This window comes from Haliotis asinina, chromosome 15 (assembly GCF_037392515.1).
Source record: "Haliotis asinina isolate JCU_RB_2024 chromosome 15, JCU_Hal_asi_v2, whole genome shotgun sequence".
Lineage (NCBI taxonomy): Eukaryota > Metazoa > Mollusca > Gastropoda > Lepetellida > Haliotidae > Haliotis > Haliotis asinina.
In genome coordinates, this window is record NC_090294.1 from 24,442,546 (window position 1) to 24,462,719 (window position 20,174).

A 20,174-nucleotide genomic window follows, 5' to 3' on the forward strand; every position below is an offset into this window, starting at 1 on the left:
AATACTGATCAACTGATTTTTTTTTTTTTGCTATCTACCAAGAGAGAGGTAGACAGTCTTAAAAGTCACATGCAACGTAAAACACAACTGTACAGATTCTGATACCTTTCGGTATGCACTTACCGAAATAAATCAGAAAAATGTCAATTCAACCTATAAAGTTGAAAAAAAACGGAAAGAAATAAGCCCGCGAAATCGGAGTTCAAACGATTCACTAAATTTCCCCCAGCACTGGGGAAAACGTGGTTTCAACAACTATATATAATCTTTTATTCCTCCATGGTGAAGAGTACAGAAAGAAAGCAGTATTTATGTACTTATGTTAGAATTTTCATACACATTTGAGCTAATCTCGCGTTTGAATTTAATCAGTCAAAGACACGAGTGACATAGAGTGGAACACAGTTTTGTACATCATGCTGTTTTATTTACACACAGAGTTGTAAACTCAGTCAGGTCCTCTTTGATTAGGGGAAAGTCGGTTGTACATGACAGCAAGCACTCAGTCAGTTCAGTTGGGTTCATGCTGTGAAGTTTTACGCTGAACTCAATTGGTCCGACATTGATTAGGCCTAACCACAGTTCGTCCCGAGTTGCCTCTGTGTATCCACATACAACTACGGCGTGAATGAGGGGGTCATCATACATCAAACCACACCGATGACTCAGTCTTGTTTCACACAAGTCTATCACTGTCGCGCAAGCTTTGATAACAAAGATAGCTTGCTGTCTGAGTGATGCGTCAAGCAATGACACTGTCCATGCAGGATGGACTTCAAGCCGGCGATGTATCCGGTGGAACTTGTGAAGGCCAGGGTCATCTGCCAGCCGACGGTTCCACTGTGCCACATGATACTCTCTGACTGACGTCTTCACTATTTTCCTCCACTTAAAACGTCCCAAGAAGCATCCTAATTCTAGGAATTTTTCCAAGTGACAATAGAGCAGGTATTTCTTGAGCACCCTGACTACATCAGGCACATATCCGACGGATGACGATGAGACGTTGTGTAAGTAGCACATCAACCGGGATACGAACAGTTTGTGAGGGAGATATTTGTGGTTCATGTTCAAGAGACCACCCAGGAAACACAACTTCCGCTGATCTATAACTGCCTCTAGGGGCAACACTCCAAGGAGTCCAAGACAACTATCAGTTCGAGTGGTACGAGGTAGGTCTTGGATTGACTTAATGACATGTCTGTAAGATCTTTCCAGCTTTAAGATCTCAACTTTGGAAAGGTTAGTATACAACTCCGACCCGTACAGGGCTTTGGGAAGATACACACGGCTTACAACCGTCAGGCTGATGATTGGGTTTGTAAATCGTGGGTGAAACCCACAAGCTGTCAGTGATCTCACGCCGGACCGCAAGGAAATGGCAGCTTGCGTCACATGCTCTATGCTTGACATGTTACTTGACAAGACTATTCCAACATGACGGATTGTATCCTTCTATGGGAGAGGTTGGTCATACAACTTAACTTCAACCTGCTATAGTTGTTGAGATCTCGGTCGGTATGGAAAAGTCACTATTTCACTCTTGGCGGTTGACAGTACATATCTCCAGTCGTTGCTGTACTCCTCCGAAATCCTCACCATTTCTCTAAGGGCAGAAACCCTTGATGAAATGAGTGCCACATCATCTGCCTGAGTGGGAGAACACTCACTTAAGTCCATCACAGCAGCATCAAGGTTCGATTGAGAGAGTTTCTGGAGCAGGGAGTTTATGTACAGCAGGTACAACTTGCCTGACAGCACACCTCCTTGCCTGATGCCCTGCATCATGGGGATGGGCCTAGAATACATTGAGTCAAGGAACACTTGACACCTCATTCCAGTGTACATGTCGTCAAGAACAGTCCACAAGGAACCTTTGATTCCACTCTCGAATAACTTATATTTCAAACCATTGTGCCATACTGTGTCAAAGGCCTTTGATGTATCCAGGAACACAACGTGGATATCCTCCTTTCGCTCGTGGTAATGGTGTATCGTCTCTTGCAGGTTGAAGGATGTGTGAAGGGCAGATAACTGAGATTGATATGCCATTTGCTGTGGGTGAGGAAAAGTGTCAGTTTGATTTAGACCGTCCAGTCGAGACAAGAGCACCATCTCAAACACTTTGGACAACACAGGGGAGAGTGATATGCCACGGTAAGAGTTCGGATCTTTCTTTGATTTATTACCACCTTTGTACAGAGGTACCAGGATGCTCTCACGCCAAGCTGTCGGGATATGTCCAGATTCAAGAATGATGTTGTAGAGAGTTGCCAAGTGAAATATCAGGGTTCTGCCACCATACTTTAGGTGTTCGTATACGATCTTGTCAGCACCACCAGCTTTATTGTTCTTCAGCTTGGTACAGCACTCAGTGACTTCCAACTCTTTGAATTTCATTGGTTGTGGATCACGTTCTTCCTTGCATTTAACACGGATCTCCTTAACTAGGGATTCTATCTGCTTACAGAAGGAAGAATTGAAATTGTCTCGGTCTTTGGCAGTATATACATCCTGAAAATGGCTAGCCCAAGCATCAAACATGGCTTCTGGATCACTGTGCACTGTCCCTTGATACAATATTGGGGAAAGTGTTGACTCGTGCCCCCCCCTCTGATTGACCGCACACGATTCCAAAAGGTTCGGATATCAAGGTCATGGTTGTTCGAGTTCTCGGAAAGTCTGTGAGATGTGGTTGTCACTTGCTCGTCTCATGTGCTTCCTGAACTCAGATTTTGCTGCTTTGTAATCTCTGTAGGACGTGTATGTACAGCCACGAGGTTTGCCTTCAGCAAGCCAAACAGCGCGCTTAGAAGTCATGTAATTATGAGAATCATTCACGATTTTCTTCCAGTATGGCTTCAGAAATGACCTGAATGATTTCATTGGTAGTGTCTCCCTGCTGGCATGCAAGATAGTACATGTTATTGCTGAATAATATTCATCAATGTCAATTAGCTCACAATCGTCCGCGGGAGGTTTAATAATCCACAGGTGCAGGTGAATGACACATGTGTCACACCTCACAACTCCCAAACATAACCACAACTACACCTGTGCGTGACTGATTGGTTTGGGTTGTTTCCACAACTACGTCTACCATCTGTTACGTGCACAGGTACACAACACCGTTTTATGTATTTCTTGGTGGAACGCAGACTTTGGATTCGGAAACAGAACATGACGGACGGACATGGCCTTATAGATGACGCGAAACCATTGTATGTTGACTGGTAGTTTTCGTGGAAGCATGGACATTTTTACACTTTTGCTGGACTTTTGCGGCAGGTGAAGAGGTAGCATCCGCAACAAAACATCTGCGTGCGGTGTACAGGGTAACCTTTGAGCTAAGGTGATGGTAAGTCCGATACTTCAACATTAGACTTACCGCTAACGCTGTTCTGTACATCTATACCCTAATAATCATATCATATATGGTTAAGAGAAAGATGATATTAGTTATGAAATATTTGCTGTTATCTACTTGTATTACAGAAGTAACTGAAAATGACTGTCAGTTTTATATGAAAACACATGCTGAAAGATTTGCTTTTGCGTGGCAACCAACGTTGATAAGCACGCCGGCGCCAGTCTCTGTTGAGAAACCTTGAACTCATCTGTGAAGAGTGCAAACCAAACTGATGTGTTGTTTTGACCATGTCATCCAGCTCGATTACATTGGACGTATAGCTTGGACGTGTGTGATATTATAATTTGCCGCGGTATTATTACAATTTGCCGCAGTTTATTACATTTTGCCGCGTTATTACAATTTGCGTCGTAACAACGTGGCGGCCTGTTGTTGTGTTCTTGCAGTAGATTCTTCGCTATCCTTGCACTGACAGGACGGAAGTCAGGGTTGGTACGGCTGCAAATCATGCAGGTGAACTTCAGGCGAATGTAGTTATCTTACAGGCTGACTATACTTTCTCTTATAAGTGTATCACGCACTGCCTACCGTGTTTGTTATGCTAGTCTATACTGTCTGTAATGCCAACATTATTATTCCTTAATTCGAACCACATTCATATACTTTTGTACATGTTCAACTGAAATGGGGCGGCGGGGTAGCCTAGTGGTGAAAGCGTTCGCTCGTCAGCGAAGAACCGGGTTCGATTCCCCACCTGGGTACAATATGTCAAGCCCATTTTCTGGTGTCCCCCGCCGTGATATTGCTGGAATATTGCTAAAAGCGGATTAAAACTATACTCACTCATTCCACTGAAATGAATAAAAATATACACCTTTTAAACCTCAAGTAACCAGGAGACCACCACTGTGTGCTGATCATAAACTCTATAAGAGGTCTATAATTACAGTTAGTGAGTGAGTTTAGTTTTACGTCGCACTTAGCAATATTCCAGCTATATGGTGACGGTCTGTAAATAATCGAGTCTGGACCAGACAATCAAGTGATCAACAACATGATGCATCGATCGGAGCAATTGGGAACCGAGGACATGTGTCAACCAAGTCAGCGAGTCTGACCACCCGATTCCGTTAGTCGCCTCTGACGACAAGCATAGTCACCTTTTATGGCAAGCATGGGTTGCTGAAGGCCTATTCTACCCCGGGACCTTCACGGGTCGCCTATAATTACAAGTCACATTGGTGTGCTGAGATGTGACTATTACCGTCATTGTCTTTGTTGATATAATCACTGTTCCTGTACATAGTAGTTTGTGCCTCTATTTTGTACTTATTTGTATTGATTTCTTTATTATAGAATACAACTGTTAATTACAGCCTATCTTTTGTTTGTTGTTTTCCCATATTCTTTTCTTTACTGATTGATTCCCGGTGAACGTTTTAGTTTCACCTTGGAATCAACGTACAATGTCAGGATCATCGTGGATGAAATGCGCCTACATGTGATTATCACGCGTGATTCTGAAAACTAATGACAGTCTTATTTTAATGTGAATTGAAATTGAATTCAAATGAAAAATCGCCTGTTTAGAACATTCCCCACGTAAGTAACACAGTCCGAAGAAAAACTTCATTCGAGGAAAAATGGGACCCTAGCCACGAATTATGCCGGGGAAAGACAAAACTTCATCTCTATTTTCAAGGTCCAAAATAATTTAAACAAACCAACAGCCAATGTCATCTGAAAAGTACAGATGAAACTACATATGAAATCATAGACCGCCTCTTCGTAAAAACTCGGAGTCATTTAGACGAAGAACGGGTATTCAAATGTGCACCAATTGTGCTATCCTTCTTCCTGACCAATTTCTTTCTAAACGAGAATGGAACTTGCAAAGTCACAACAAAGGATTGTTCTCCGATCACTTCCAACTTCACTTCCACTGAATTGCCCTGAGACAAGTGAAAACTCCTCGTCTATTTCACATGTAAATCTATGCATAAATATTCAGACTACATTCAACAGTATTTCAGCTGTTACAGCATTTGATGTCTACATTTCAGAAATTTTCAGATACAATCCAACATGTTTCGTCTACTTTGATTTCAAAGAAAGGTCAGACGACAGAAAACACATATAATACGATGGTGAAATTGCTATTATTTCATTGCTGAGATCTGTGTGATGTACTCGATACACTGACGGTGCCACAAACAGTTCCATTAGGCTACACCGCCGTTCCAAAACATGGGTATCCAGAATGTGACAATATGGACGTCGATCGGCTCGCAACCGATTTCGAAAGGTCTGTGAGGACAGTCGACAGTCTAAACATCTCAGCCCCGGTTCGTGTAGCTTTCAGAAATCTGTCACGTAGGTGACATACGACGATTTGACGGTCTTCTACTCAAGACGTCACAAATGGACCACCCAACCTTGGGCGATCAGAAGTGGTGCCAGTTTGTTGTAGACGACCTCGCAAGTCATACACAGTACGACGGCTGCATCCCATTGATCTTGCGACGTCAATAACTGATCTTCCCGCTCGCAACATGCCAACGGCACGTTCACGTTGCACATTTGACAATCGTTGCATTTAAAGTACCGTGGTTTAAAAGGGTTTTTCAATTCTTAAAGCCAATGCAAACACGTGCAAATGAAGCAAACTTCGATGCGAAGATCACGTGATCGACTGGCACTAACGTCATTTGCACGACGAATGGATGGGATGGGTTTCAATGGGTTTTGCTAACGTTTTTCTAGAGTCGAAAGACAGGGATCCAATTTCGGATACATAGATGCATCATCAGAAAGAAATTATTCATCATTTCTAAAAATTACATCTAAAAAGGATTGTGAAGTTACTTTTTGACTACGTATAGTATAATTCAACAAATGAAAAAAGGCTGCGCCTTCAGCATACATTTCTTATGTTTATGAAAGTTTTATTTGTTCTTGTTATTAAAATCAAATACTTTGGATGGGTCAATATCAAAGTATGATGTCATTTAGCACTAAAATCCATTGCAAAACAAAGTGTACTTGTATTACATTGCATCTTTTGAGATTCACTACTGAACAGTTCTTTGCCAGTTACTGTTGAGGAACTGAACCCCAAGAGTCATCCAACATCTAGAGCAACTGGAATAACTTCTAGAAGCTTGTTCATATATATGCAAGGGCATGCGCTTGGCAATGTCATCTGAAGACAAGCAGTCTGTGAAGATCATAATTTTCCCATAGACACCCACTGCAGACCTTTTTAAGGTTGACCACTGTTGGTGTTATGTGTAGATGAATATTGTTGCAACTTTATTGCCATTACCGCTGCATTTTTAGTATGTAATATTGTCTTTGTTATTGTATTGCTATTGAATATGTTCTGCCTAAAAGAAATCGAAGCTTTTTTTCAACGCCTCAACAAATGATATGGCTAATTCCGCCCATCTTCGAAGGTGGTGTTGAAAGGTTTATGTCAGGTAAAAAGTCCAACGGTACGGCCTTTTCCGACCTATGGGATATTAATGATGTTCAAACTCGGCGTTCATGGCATGTTGTCACTATTTGGGAGGTCATCAGCTAATTGTTAAAAAGTTTGGCTCCAGGTTTATACAGTGATACTGTGAATTCGAAGACAAATTTGACATCCGGGTAACTAAGATAGGAGAAACCCTCCTTGTATGTAGACTGAAATGTTTTTGACAATTATGGCTGACCGTGTGGTTTGTCATGATCACTTCGGAATGTACTGAAAATATTTATCAAATCCTTCCAGATATTTTATTTGTTTCGTGTTAATCTTCTTCGTGCTTGGGCTGATCGTTTCACCTACTGACAGGTCGGATGATGTTTAACCAGTTCTGGGTAAGGAGCAGATGGTTAAAGCACAGGGATGTTACCCGGAACTCAATAGTCTTGCTAACTGGGCACTCCTGTCAGAAAAAGCTAACGTGGTTTCGACTATTATTTTAGGAATGACATTTGAGTAAGGAAATGGAGACCGCCAAATATTCCTGCTGATGATGAATGGAAGGGGCACCAAATTGTTCTTCCAAAGTCGGGACGGTGGAATAGCCAAAAGGTAAGGCTCACAGGACAAAATAAAGGATGTTATGACAACATTCTCAAAAAGTGAAATTTCAGTCCCAGCCATACAGTTTTAAGATTCTTAGTCATTATGTACCATGGTCCATATGTTACTGATAGGGTTATGAGATGCACTGACTATGTCATGTCAGTATGATTAGGAAGCATGACAATGACAAGTACCAACTCCTGTAGGTGTATGTTGCATTAAACTGTGATCCTAATGAGACTACATTTTGATGGCACTGCTGACTTTGCTGATTCTGCGGTATACGATTTTCAAGTTGTTGTTAAACAAGGTCATTTGCCAACTGAGAAAAAAGATTTACACAACAAAACAAGACCAATGACATTAGAAGAATAAGGAAAAAAACACCCTCAAATATTAAATGATCACTCAATAAACTAAACGTAATTTGCAAACTCGTGATATCTTGTACACACTAGCTGTTATTTATAAAGGGTCAAGTGATATATAGCATATGTAAGGAAATGTTTCTTAGAAATAACAGAACTCAAAGTGTCATCGTATTGTTTACTGTGTTGGCAAACGCGATACATCGTGACATGCAGACAAAAAAAGTTCAAATACCTGTCACAATAGACCACTGGCGTTGATTCCCGCGGACATAATGTATACTCCATCTCAAACACGCCTGCCAGTGACGTCATTGTGGATGAACTGCAGGTCCAACTGTTCTTAAACGTCGACGAACGATGGATAATCTTACACTGTTAACGTTGAATCGTTTTGTCTGAAGGTTGGTTGCGTAATGCAATGTTTCGTTACACGGTGTATGTATTAATCATGTGCTATTTTCTCGGACTTGTGCCTCTTTGAGGCAATCTAGTCGATGTCCGTATTTCACGCACCCACTGGCTTGAAAACTCTGCCAGTCTACCAACAACACCCTGACTCACATTAAAGCGGACAGCAACCAGCTGCTGAGTTTGACCAGATTCCAAATGCCAAATGGCCTGACACCTTTCAGGAAGTAATCAAACCCGGCTCAGCTACCTGAATAGTGAACGGCAGTGACAAAAACATAAATGCATACGTAATATATAATGTCATCCACTTTGCATGGATAGAGCAACTTGCATCTGTAAATATGTGACATTAAAAGGATTTCCATACTGACAATTTTAATCAAATATGTGCGATTTGTAACAGAATGGCAACATGAAAGACTGTAATAAATACATTTCAGTGGTCTAATGTGTTTTCCATGCTCGCCAGGAAGTTTGTGAAACATTCAAATGTACATAAATAAACAGAACCAAATTAAAAACTTCACACCCGTTAGATGGTCGCCAGATATGCAAAGAATGGATTAACTAAGGAATTAATCAATTCTGAGAACCACGATGACAAAGTTCCTTAAAAATCAGGTCCACAGTGTGACCAAATCGTCCAGAACAGTCATCCAAACGTCTAAGAGTGAGAATGGTAAATTACAACTTGGATACTGTTCTCGGAGTTGGATGTCAATAACGTGTATGACAAAAATGGCACCCACACCATAATACTTCCGTCTCCGAATCAGTCCCTGTACACAACACTGGGGGTGACATTCACCACGTCTCCTCCACACTCTGATCTTGCCATTTGCGAATCGTAGAGAGAATCTGGATTTATCAGTAAACACAAACCTACTCCACTGCCTCTGATACATCTCAAGTGCCGTCGTGCCCACAACTGTCGTTGACGTCGGTGCGAGGGTGTAAGAATGGGTCCATGATATGGTCGCTGTATATGGTGAACGGCTTGCAGGTGATTACATATGGTTTGCACAGACGCTCTACCTTGGGACAGTTCATTTCTGGATGTTGCAGTTACTAATCGATTGCGAATATAGCGGTCTTCTGCTTGTGACGTCACACATGCTCTACACGGTCGGGGACGATCAAATGTGGAACCCGTTGATTGGCCCGTTACTTTCAGCAGTGTCCACAGATTATGGATGGTCTGGCGTGTGCATTCCATCACCCTCGTAACATCAGCTGTCGACACACCCATGTGCAGCATGCCAACAGCACGCTAAAGCTGAACATTTGACGGTCATGGCATTGAAATTCACTGTATCAGTTCTTGTTTGAACCAATTTTCCTGGTTTGTCACCCTTCCATGCGTGAACACAAAAGCATGTGACTCACATGCTCACGTAACAAGTGGCCTGTAACAAGTGACACTTTTGGTCCAAAACCCATTTGCATGTGCTACAGATCAGTGCGTCTTTGACAATGTCTTTACAGTCAATACAGTTAACAAATTTCTGAGTGTGAAGTTATTAATTTGACTTAGCTCATTTCAAACTAAAACAAAGACTTTACAACTTTGAAGAAATAGTGTTACCAATAGCTTGGCCTTAACTAATGGCTCAAGTATACATGAATAACAAACAAGTTAGTGTCTTTTTTCTTGAAATTTTATTCAAGCTATGGAAAATGTAACAACCTTACAAACTGTAATCTTTTTCAGGTGACTCATGACAAGTCTCTTTAGCATACAACAGAATTGTATTGAAAGACCTCTTGACATGCGTGATGAACTTAAGGAATACATCCATACTGTTCAACACATGTGAGGTTGACATTTTCCAAACTTAATAATATTTTAAGCAAACACCACACCAGAAAGAAAACTCTTAGTGTCTGACATCATGTCTTTAAATCACTTCATCCCTCTATACTTGTAGCAATTTTACAAAACTACTGAATCTTTACTGGAGCTGTGTTCAAAATGGTTACATGGAGATCTATCCGACAAATATCAAATATCCTAAGCCTAAATAAAAGCTTTCAGAGGGATAAGGTCATTTGAACAGTTACATATCAACCTTAACCATCAATATCACCATAACATATCATCATCATAACACTACCAAGCGCAATTGAAAAAGTATATATCTTTAAGAATGTTTATAGTAAAAATACATTAATGGGAAAGCTACAACAATAAATCTGAAAACTATCATATAACATCATAAAAAGAATATGTAAGTGCTGGCACAATTAGATATCTAGTAGAAAGGTTTTAATAACATATTTCCCCATAATCCTAACAAATGTAGAGGGCTGAGTCCACACAATGGTTCTCAAGTTGATCAATTTGTCGAAATCCATCTGAATTTTCATCTCCTTAGGGTTTCTACCAAATTTGCTTGTTTGTTTCCAGATACTTCTGCTTTCACATTTTCGTCAAATGTTACTGGGTACTCCTTGTTAATCACCAAGTCAACTGATACTGTTACAGAATGTTTGAGTCACAAACATATGGTTGTTTTATTATTCCAAACACATTTACATTCACATTCAATGCTTTGCCTCATGATTCGTTCTCTCAACTGTGCCTTTTCATTTCCAGTAGAACTATCACACACCATCTACCTTAGTGGAATGATTTAGCTTTCAAATCTTCAAAGTACCAATCATGTAGGGTTCGTTCCTATTTCACAATACTTCTTGAGGTGAATAAAATAGTGATCTTCTCTCCGTCAATTACAGTTTATTCAGACGCTTAGACCTGACCTGAACACCTATCTAGAAATCACTGTCAGACTTACGTATTTTAAGAGTGCTGATGTTGCTAGGTTTAATTTACAGAAAACCAAATCAGATAGATATCAAATCAGATAAAATATCAAATATCCTTTAATTACACATATTAGCATAATTTGAACAATCATCATGCATATGTCACTCTAAAGATTATGCAAGCACACATGCAAACACACAGACACATTTTACGTACCATTTAAAGAATCACAAGAACATATGCATCCACCAAGACTGCCTCACAGTCCCTGAACCACATTATTTTCCCTACTGCCAAGCCCTCTCCTTGTCAATTTATATGGGTAAGTGTGTTACCATCAAAATAATATATATTCAGCTTTCACCCAGAGATAGTACCAAGATGTTATTAAAACTAAAGGAAAACCTTGTAAGGAGTTGTATCAGCATGTCACAAAATGTTGGGTTTGAGGGATGAGTTTCAAATTTGAATGCATTCTTAAATAATGTTAACACATATTGATTGTGTTAAAAATGTGCTATTATGGAAATGAATCCTGTATACCACTTGCTGAGTCATTTTGTGGAACATATGTGTTACGGTTTTCAATTTGGCAACATGAATTTTCACATATCTATAATGTAGTTGCCACTAAAGGAATCCACTCAAACAGCTTAATAGCAATCATAACTTGATGATAATGGTGTTTGTCCACACAAGGGAAACTAGCAAATCGGCAAAACCTTAAAATCTTTTAAGTAATACTATTGCAAAGACAACAAATTGGTTAGAATTATTGACTAAAGGTCCAGTCATCTAAACTAGTTTGTAATATGGAAGAAAATGTGAACTGATTCTCACTGGGATTAGATTGTACAATGACACTAATATCACAAAGAACCTGTCATAGAACAATTCCACCAATCACAAATAACAACACAAATAACAACAAATAAATATTTGGGAAGTGATAACAAAATAATGTTCAAAACTGATGTAATAAAATCATTAAAAAGCTTAGATTAGCTTTTTCTTTAAAACAACGTACTTAAGACAAGTGGACATAACAGGGTCATATTGAGAAAATGTTGAATCACATTCTCACATATACAGAGTTTTGAAATCAGTACAATATCTATAAGTGGCATTTCTGGAACTCAAGTATCAGTGGTGACTTTATAAATTTACAGATCACAAACTCTGTACTTTCGTGAGTGAGTGAGTGAGTTTAGTTTTACGCTGCGTTTAGCAATATTTCAGTGATATCACTGCAGGGGACATCAGAAAATGGGCCTCACAGATTGTACCCATGTGGCGAATCAAACCCAGGTCTTCGGCGTAACGAGCGACCGCTTTAACCACAAGGCTACCACACCGCCCCTGTAAGTTCATGAGTGCTACATGATATGAACAAAGTTGTCACACATAAAGGTTGACAATATTTTATTTCCCAGCTTCAAAACTGCCACTCAAAGATGGAATTGACATGGATTTAAATTTCTTCACTTTCAGAAGGCTACTAGGTATTAGCACCAAAGTATCAAAAGTTTACAGACAGAATAGCTCACAACGATACAAGAACCTGTATTGAGATGTCGCTTCACCTGAATAAAGTATAATATGAATAATATGCTCATCCATACAGTTTGTCCTGTCTTTATCAGAATAGTGAAGTTGAAATCCACAACTCGGCAATCTCCAGTAACGGAGGAACTAAAATGCTTGCAATAATCAAAATGCTATCCAATGTACATATATAAAATATATACAATAAACAATGAAATCCATATGAAAAACACAGGTCTATAAGAAATTAATTACCACTGGTATAAGTACAGCATTCTGTTTGAGCTCTCCAGTCACAAATAAGTACCAGAAAATAAAGAAATGATGACATACATGTATATCTGTAATTTGATTGAAAATAATGCTACACAATTACTTGATGTTAACAATAATTAATCATCGAAACAAGCTTCCACTAATGAATAACAGAATTCGACTACAGTGTTTTCCAGACTTGCAACATACCTGGCTTCTACAATGTCAGTCAATCTAAAATTTAAGCATCATATTTTGCACATTATTGATAATAATCATTTATGCTTCCACACTGAAAAATGAAAAAGAAACTGATTTCAATTTAAATTTGTCTAAAATAAACAGAATGTGATCTAAGTCAGTACCATTCAAAATAACACACAATGAGCTAATATCTTGTTAACAGGTCTTTCAATAATATTATCCACTTTCTAAATAATATTTACAAACATTGCAATGCACAAATTATACATTACCCCACCTCCATTTACATATGGACAAACTGACTATAAGTTAGAATGACCTTTGGCGATGACTTGAATACTAAATGTTTCAGTTCAATTAATTTGTTCATGTTGGTCAAGTTCTAAGGTCAATTTCAATTTCAATTTCATGACAATCAAGAAATCGAATGTGACCAAAAAATAAAATAAAATGAAATAAAAAATAATAAAGACTGACAAGATAAGGAACATCGATACTATTCCAGCTACCATGACAAACAATCAAGAAATCAAATGTGATATATGTGCGGAATAACAACTGAAGTCTTTTGAAGTATTTAAACTTCATGAAAACAAAACTTGTAGAAGATATAATTCATAGATCTATGACAGTACATACAGTGGGATGACAATAATCTAGTGTGTGATCCAGGTAACTAAACACTGCCAAAAAATAAAATAAAATGAAATAAAAAATAATAATAAAGACTGACAAGATAAGGAACATCCATAGTATTCTGGCTACCATGACAAACAATCAAGAAATCAAATGTGACCAATTAGTTCAGTTTTCTCTGCTATGTATCAGTTATGTTCTCTCATCTAATGATGACCTGGTGGGTTGGGACAGGGAACAGATCTGGGATTTACAACATTTCTCAACCGGATGCATATGTTGTTGTCCCGAAGGTTTCCATGGAACGATGCCAGCAGGTTTTCTTACTTACTCTTCACATCCTATCAGTAAACAAGTGAAAATTCCATGTACTGATGCTTTCAGCATCACATCATACAGTAGATGCAGTCGTGAGAGATATTTGTAAATACTTTCCTTCAACTCATAAATCACAAGACAAATATAGCACTGGAATAGGAAAGAAAGATTCTGTGTTTCTGAGCAGTGCTCATAGCATTATTGGAACCATAATATGAAAGGGAAAACAAGAAGAGGCTAAATAAAATTCAAACTGTTTTAAGGAGCTGTTATTACCATAAGTAACAGCTGTAGTATGACAAACTATAGATAGGCAGTGTGATGCTCTAAACACCAGACTATGCTTTCGAAGTGAAGCTATTGTGTCAGATATGAAGATAGACATACTTCCGTATCATCATAACTTTGTTAAGGTATGGTATGAGTCATATCCATCATGATGCATCTTGTCATATTCTGTACACATGCAGCTTTATATAACGCAACCATGACAACAACAGCTACTCCAGGATTCTGTTTCATTTGAACATCCAACAGAAAGTACAACATCAACACATCATGTGGTGAGTTTCTGAATCTGTCACCTTGATAAAAATAATACATTTGAAAATGTAAGAGTGACGTGACCAATTTCCATATTCATCAATGTACTGATAATAAGATGGTGCAATGCAAGGGTACACATGAGATATATATCAAACAACATCTGATTTCAAGGTACAATATGCAAAATATCATACATAAGCAACAGAGTGTAAATTTAAAGAACATTTCAATATACAGTCTGATCTGGGCAATTACAAAGTATAACTTGATCTGGACACTCACTTGAAAGGCCTTGCCGAGACCTTTCTTACATGTGATACCACATAACATACTGTGGGATATCTGTCTTCCGAGTTTACACATGCTATCACATAGCAGACTGTAGGACATCTGCCCATTTCACACATGCTATTAGATAACATACTATGGGATATATGTCTGCCTATTTCATATATGCTCTAAGATAATATACTGGGGGGTACATGCCTGTCTATTTTCCCATGCTATCAGATAACATACTATGGGATATATGTCTGCCTATTTCACATATGCTATAAGATAATATACTGGGGGGTACATGCCTGTCTATTTTCCCATGCTATCAGATAACATACTATGGGATATATGTCTGCCTATTTCATATATGCTCTAAGATAATATACTGGGGGGTACATGCCTGTCTATTTACCCATGCTATCGGATAACATACTGTGGGATATGTGTCTGTCTATTTTACATATGCCATCAGATAATATAATGTGGGATATATGTCTATTTTACACATGCTATCAGATAAGATACTGGTACTGTTGGATGTCTGTGTGCCCACTTGCACAATCAATTAGATAACAGCCTATGGGATGTCTGCCTATTTTACACATGCCATCAGATAACACAGTATCTGTGTGCCTGTACACAACTGCAATAACGAAACATACTGTGGGATTGCTTTCTGCCTACTTACACATGGTATTTGATAACATGCTGTGGGATGTCTGTCTTCATACTTTAGACAAGCTATCAGATACTACAATGCCAAATATCTGTCGGCATACTTTACAAAAATGTTATCTGGGATGTCCGCTCACCTATGTTAATGGCAGTTTAGCACTGTCAGACAAAAATATACATGTTCATTATCTGCAGTCTTCTGCCATCATGCAATGGTACATATGAAGTTTCGGTCATTTTCCCGTTAATTCTGTACAGGGTTTTATGCACATATCAACAATATAAAGCAATGGAACTGAAAGGTAGTAGAAGGTAATTTGCAACTGAATGAATAAGGTCAAATGTACTAACTGCCCTAAAACATAAAGATGAATGAGTGAATTATGAATAACCAAGATATGATATATGCTGATTTTGGCAACACTCGTGCAACATCATAGCAGTTACATTGACAGCCTATACTGAAAACATGCAATAATGTATCAGAAATATCACAGTGAAGGGTATTTAGAACCTTCACACTGGTGTGCTCCAGTCAATGTCTGCCTCAGTCACCCCTTTAGCAGCAAGTTCCTCATGGACTCTCCTCAAGTAATCAGGGTCAGGGTAGCCAAAACTACAAAACAGAGAAATGAAATTGCCACTCAACTGTAAAGGTATGTATGTGCAAAATCTCAGCTTGCTAACCGAACTGTTCACAGATTTAACTGACAAGTGACTTTGCCTTTTTATATACAATCTTTTTTGTCGTTTATATTCTCTGTCGTTTTGTTTTTTTTGAGTGTGTGTGAGTAAACATGAGCAATTGTTGATCTTTGTTCACAGCGAAATATTCACACACTTTCTTAAAACTAAACTACACATATTTACTTATGATCTTAACCACATTTAGTTTTAGCCTAGTATTTGTGTTTGCTTCAGTGCAAGGTTTCGAAATGTTCATACAATTGGTACATACTCTACAGTGGACAAAAGCAAATTTCAAAACAACAGACATAATGCCACTCCTTCATTTCTGAAGCATTAAGCATTAATGCTTTGTAAATTGTACTCTCATGGCATGTGCAAGTACACTTAAATACCATGGTTTCCTATCTTTAAACACTCTGGAAAGGGGTAAGAATCAGTTACACATGTCAGAAACATTACCAATGTTCAGGTTCAATATACTCATAGTCTTGACCAGTTGATGCTAATGGTCTGTTCTGTTCTAAATTTTTTGTTGCTATTAACCTAAAGACTAACTGCAGAATTGAAACAGTCAGTACTTACTTTCCAGAATGTGAAGTTTTGTGGTGGATATCATTCCATGTAACTTTATTCTCAACACCAGTTGTGACAGATCTGCCAACAGTAAATGTTAAGTGTCTGTCAAATGCCACCTTCAACAGGCGAAGAACTTTTTCCCCTTCAAACGAATTTGGTAGATATGCAGTCCAATATGCCCCTATGTAAGGTTTGCCTGGGTTTGGATGTTCTTCCTGCAATAAAACATAATGTAGCTATTGTATCTATTTGAAGCACAGCAATTGGTTGCAAGAATTCATGAATCTGTTAAACATTCATATGTGTGAGAATGAAGATGTTTTAGGATATCAACTTCTTTATTTTGAGAACACGACATTTCGGAGTTAATGCTTATTCCTTCATCAGGTGAATGAGAATGGGGTACAGAGATATATTTATATGTACAGGTAAAACAATAGCAAAGTAACAAGTGGGATCTACATTATTAGGGATGATGATAAGGATGTTATATCCTTATGTTACATCATCCCTAATCTTCTAGACAGAACCATATCATCAACCCTGCAACACCAAGAAGAATGCCTGAACCATCCCCAGTTAGAATTAACATTCCCTACGAAGGTCAGATTAGCCACTACATCAGCTGCCTACTCAAGAAAACTACCAGTATAGATGTGACCTGTAAGTCTGACAATACACTCAAGACCATTCTGAAGGCCAATGGCAGACATACACCAACCAAGACCACTCACAAGACCAGGGGCTGCATCTACAAGCTTATGTGTGACTGTGGAAGTAGCTATGTAGGAGAGACATCTCGCCCCATAGACATCAGGCTGAAAGAGCACAGAACCTCAGAAGAAAAATCAGATCTAAAGTCAGCCCTTCCTGAACATATTGTCAACAATCCATCACACTCCATTGACTGGCAAGCAACTACAATCATAGCGTCGAAAGTCCATGATTGGCGATGACGCAAACTCTCAGAAGCCATCAACATCAAGAGATTAGCCCCACAGATGAACAGAGACCAAGGGGTTTACCTACCCAATGCCTGAGAAATCAATTAGACACAAGGCTTCACCAATTCAATCACCTGCTAATCCACTGTTACAGCATCATCCCACCCGTAGTATCTTGTCCTAGCTTTGTATATTGTTAGACTATCACCCCCCACTATTCTACAGCAACCAAATACATTGGCTTCTATTGCTTAATCCACTGTAACAACACCATACCAGCTTTTGTATATTTTACTTCTCTTTTCATCTGCTATGTTTCAGTTGTATATACATGCTTAACTCACCTCTCTGGCTTCATGTACATTACTAGTATATATATCCTGTTTAACTGCTAGTTAGCATCCACCTGACGAAGGGGCAAGGAATAGCCCAGAAATGTGAAAACAATAAAGAAGAAGTTGACATCCATAACATTTTGTTGTATATTAGAATACCGACCTCTAAATGCCTCGAGTAAGCATTAAAATCCGAAATGTCGTGTTCTCATAATAAAGAAGTTGATATCCTAAAAAATCTTCATTCTCATGTATTTCACTTCTAAATGAACTTCAAAGAATTCATATGTGTGATATCAAAACCTTGATTTTTGCAGCAACATAAACCACACATCCACAACATCATCAAATGGCATACTGAGCATCAGTGGAACATCACTGCTAGCAAAGTTTCATTAAAATTTCATTCTTCATGAGTGAGTTTAGTTTTATGTCTCACTTAGCAATATTTGAGCTATATGGCACCGGTCTGTAAATAATTGAGCCTGGACCAGACAATCTGGTGATCAACAGCATGAGCATCGGTCTGTGCAATTGGGAACCCATGAAATGTGTCAACCAAGTCAGGGAGCCTGACCACCCAATCCTGTGAGTTGCCTTTCATGGCAAGTATGGGTTGCTGAAGGCCTATTCTACCCCAGACCTTCAGTCATTTCATTTTTTCAATCATGTAGGTTTGAGAGTACATGTCCAAATACACACTATACAATAAAGGATATAATTTTCATAAAGGAAGTCACAGGACAGTCAAAGCTAATGTTGCCCTCCCAGACTTACAAATGTTTTAAGAGCACCACTCATGGTTAACCGAGTAATTCTTTCTTGGGAATAATTTACAAATGAGACATATGCATAGTAAAAAACAAGTCAGTGCCCCAAAGGCACAGTAATCTGGGAGTCATCATGACTCTTAAGTGTCAAAGTTATGATGTGAGTGACATAAGAATAATTGCAATTAACAATTAAATTGTAAACGTATTAGCATCACTTTATGGTGTGTTTCTGGATATGCTGATTAAGAAAGTCAGTGATCTAAATTTAAGGAAAGTTCTTACTTAAATGTTTTTGACCAAAGACATGTACAGAGTACAATATTTTCTGTAAAAATGTCAGATGAAGGAAAATGAACATGCTGTTGAGCCATCAGCAGTAAATGCATTCACTATTTGAATGTAACATGTATGTCACTTACTTTTTGAATTCCGTTTGGTATGCTGTATGTGATAGAAATAGTTCCGTCAGATGGATGTCCCGGGAGATGACTGTAAGAATTCACTCTGACATACATTTTGCCATCTGGCATGTTCCCTGACACTGGTCCATAAATGGCACCACAATTTGGACACACAGGCTTGTAATTGTTGAAATAGTGATCAATACATTCTCTGCAGAACCTGTGCCCACACTTCAGGGTTTTGGGATCCTTGCATGAATCCTTGCAGATTGAGCACTCCTTCTCCCCTCCTGTAGCTCCAGCCATATTTATGTCCATGGTATCCTCCTCTGATTCCAGGGTCAGATGGGAATCAAAGACTTCCTTGAGTTTGGCAATAACCTTGGGATTTTTTTCGATCAAGTGGATTTCAGGTACTCTCCTTTCCCTCATAACTTCTGTAGTAACGTGACAAAAGGCTTTGGCAAAATCTTCAAGTTTAACTGAAAACATAAAAGTACTTCCTGGTTATTCTGAAAAGTGTAACTTGAAGCTTGGTGTCTGTAAACTTCAATTCGGATGGATCAGTCAAAACAGATATTGCACAAATACAGCAATAAGGTTCCATGGATCATACCTGAATGGTGATGTAACAATGTCATAACACCTTACCATTGTATGGAGACAAACAAGCATCATGCATTGTTGCGTCATAGTGTAAATCTACAAACTAATGTGTCTATTAAATACAATGCGAGTGCAAACCTCAAAATGAAAATGCGTGCATTTATTAATGTATGGAGGCAATTCACCGAGAGATATGCCATCAAAGTGCCATCTAATCTCAAGACAAAAGACAATAACAAAAGTGCTGATTTGAGGATTAGTGTCATGAAACTTGTTCTAGTTCGCTGGATGCAGAGACCATTTGAAAGGGGAAGCAGAAAACATGACACAATCTTACGTGGATGCCAGTTGGCAGTCCTGTTGAACGTGGTTCAGTGAGATCAAACAATGTGAACTAGTA

General features: G+C 38.7%; 1 protein-coding gene across 1 annotated transcript in view; it reads right to left on the reverse strand.

Annotated features, from left to right (window-relative positions):
* Nucleotides 1-9,867: 9,867 nt before the first annotated feature.
* LOC137264928 (uncharacterized) overlaps nt 9,868-20,174 on the reverse strand; it is a 45,231-nt gene continuing 34,924 nt past the window's right edge. The window contains exons 6-8 of the mRNA XM_067800281.1: nt 19,187-19,650; nt 16,722-16,930; nt 9,868-16,065 (exon numbers count right to left, since the gene is read on the reverse strand). Coding sequence (XP_067656382.1) covers nt 15,966-16,065; nt 16,722-16,930; nt 19,187-19,650 — 773 coding nt within the window. The 3' untranslated portion in view covers nt 9,868-15,965. The remainder of the gene's footprint in view (nt 16,066-16,721; nt 16,931-19,186; nt 19,651-20,174) is intronic.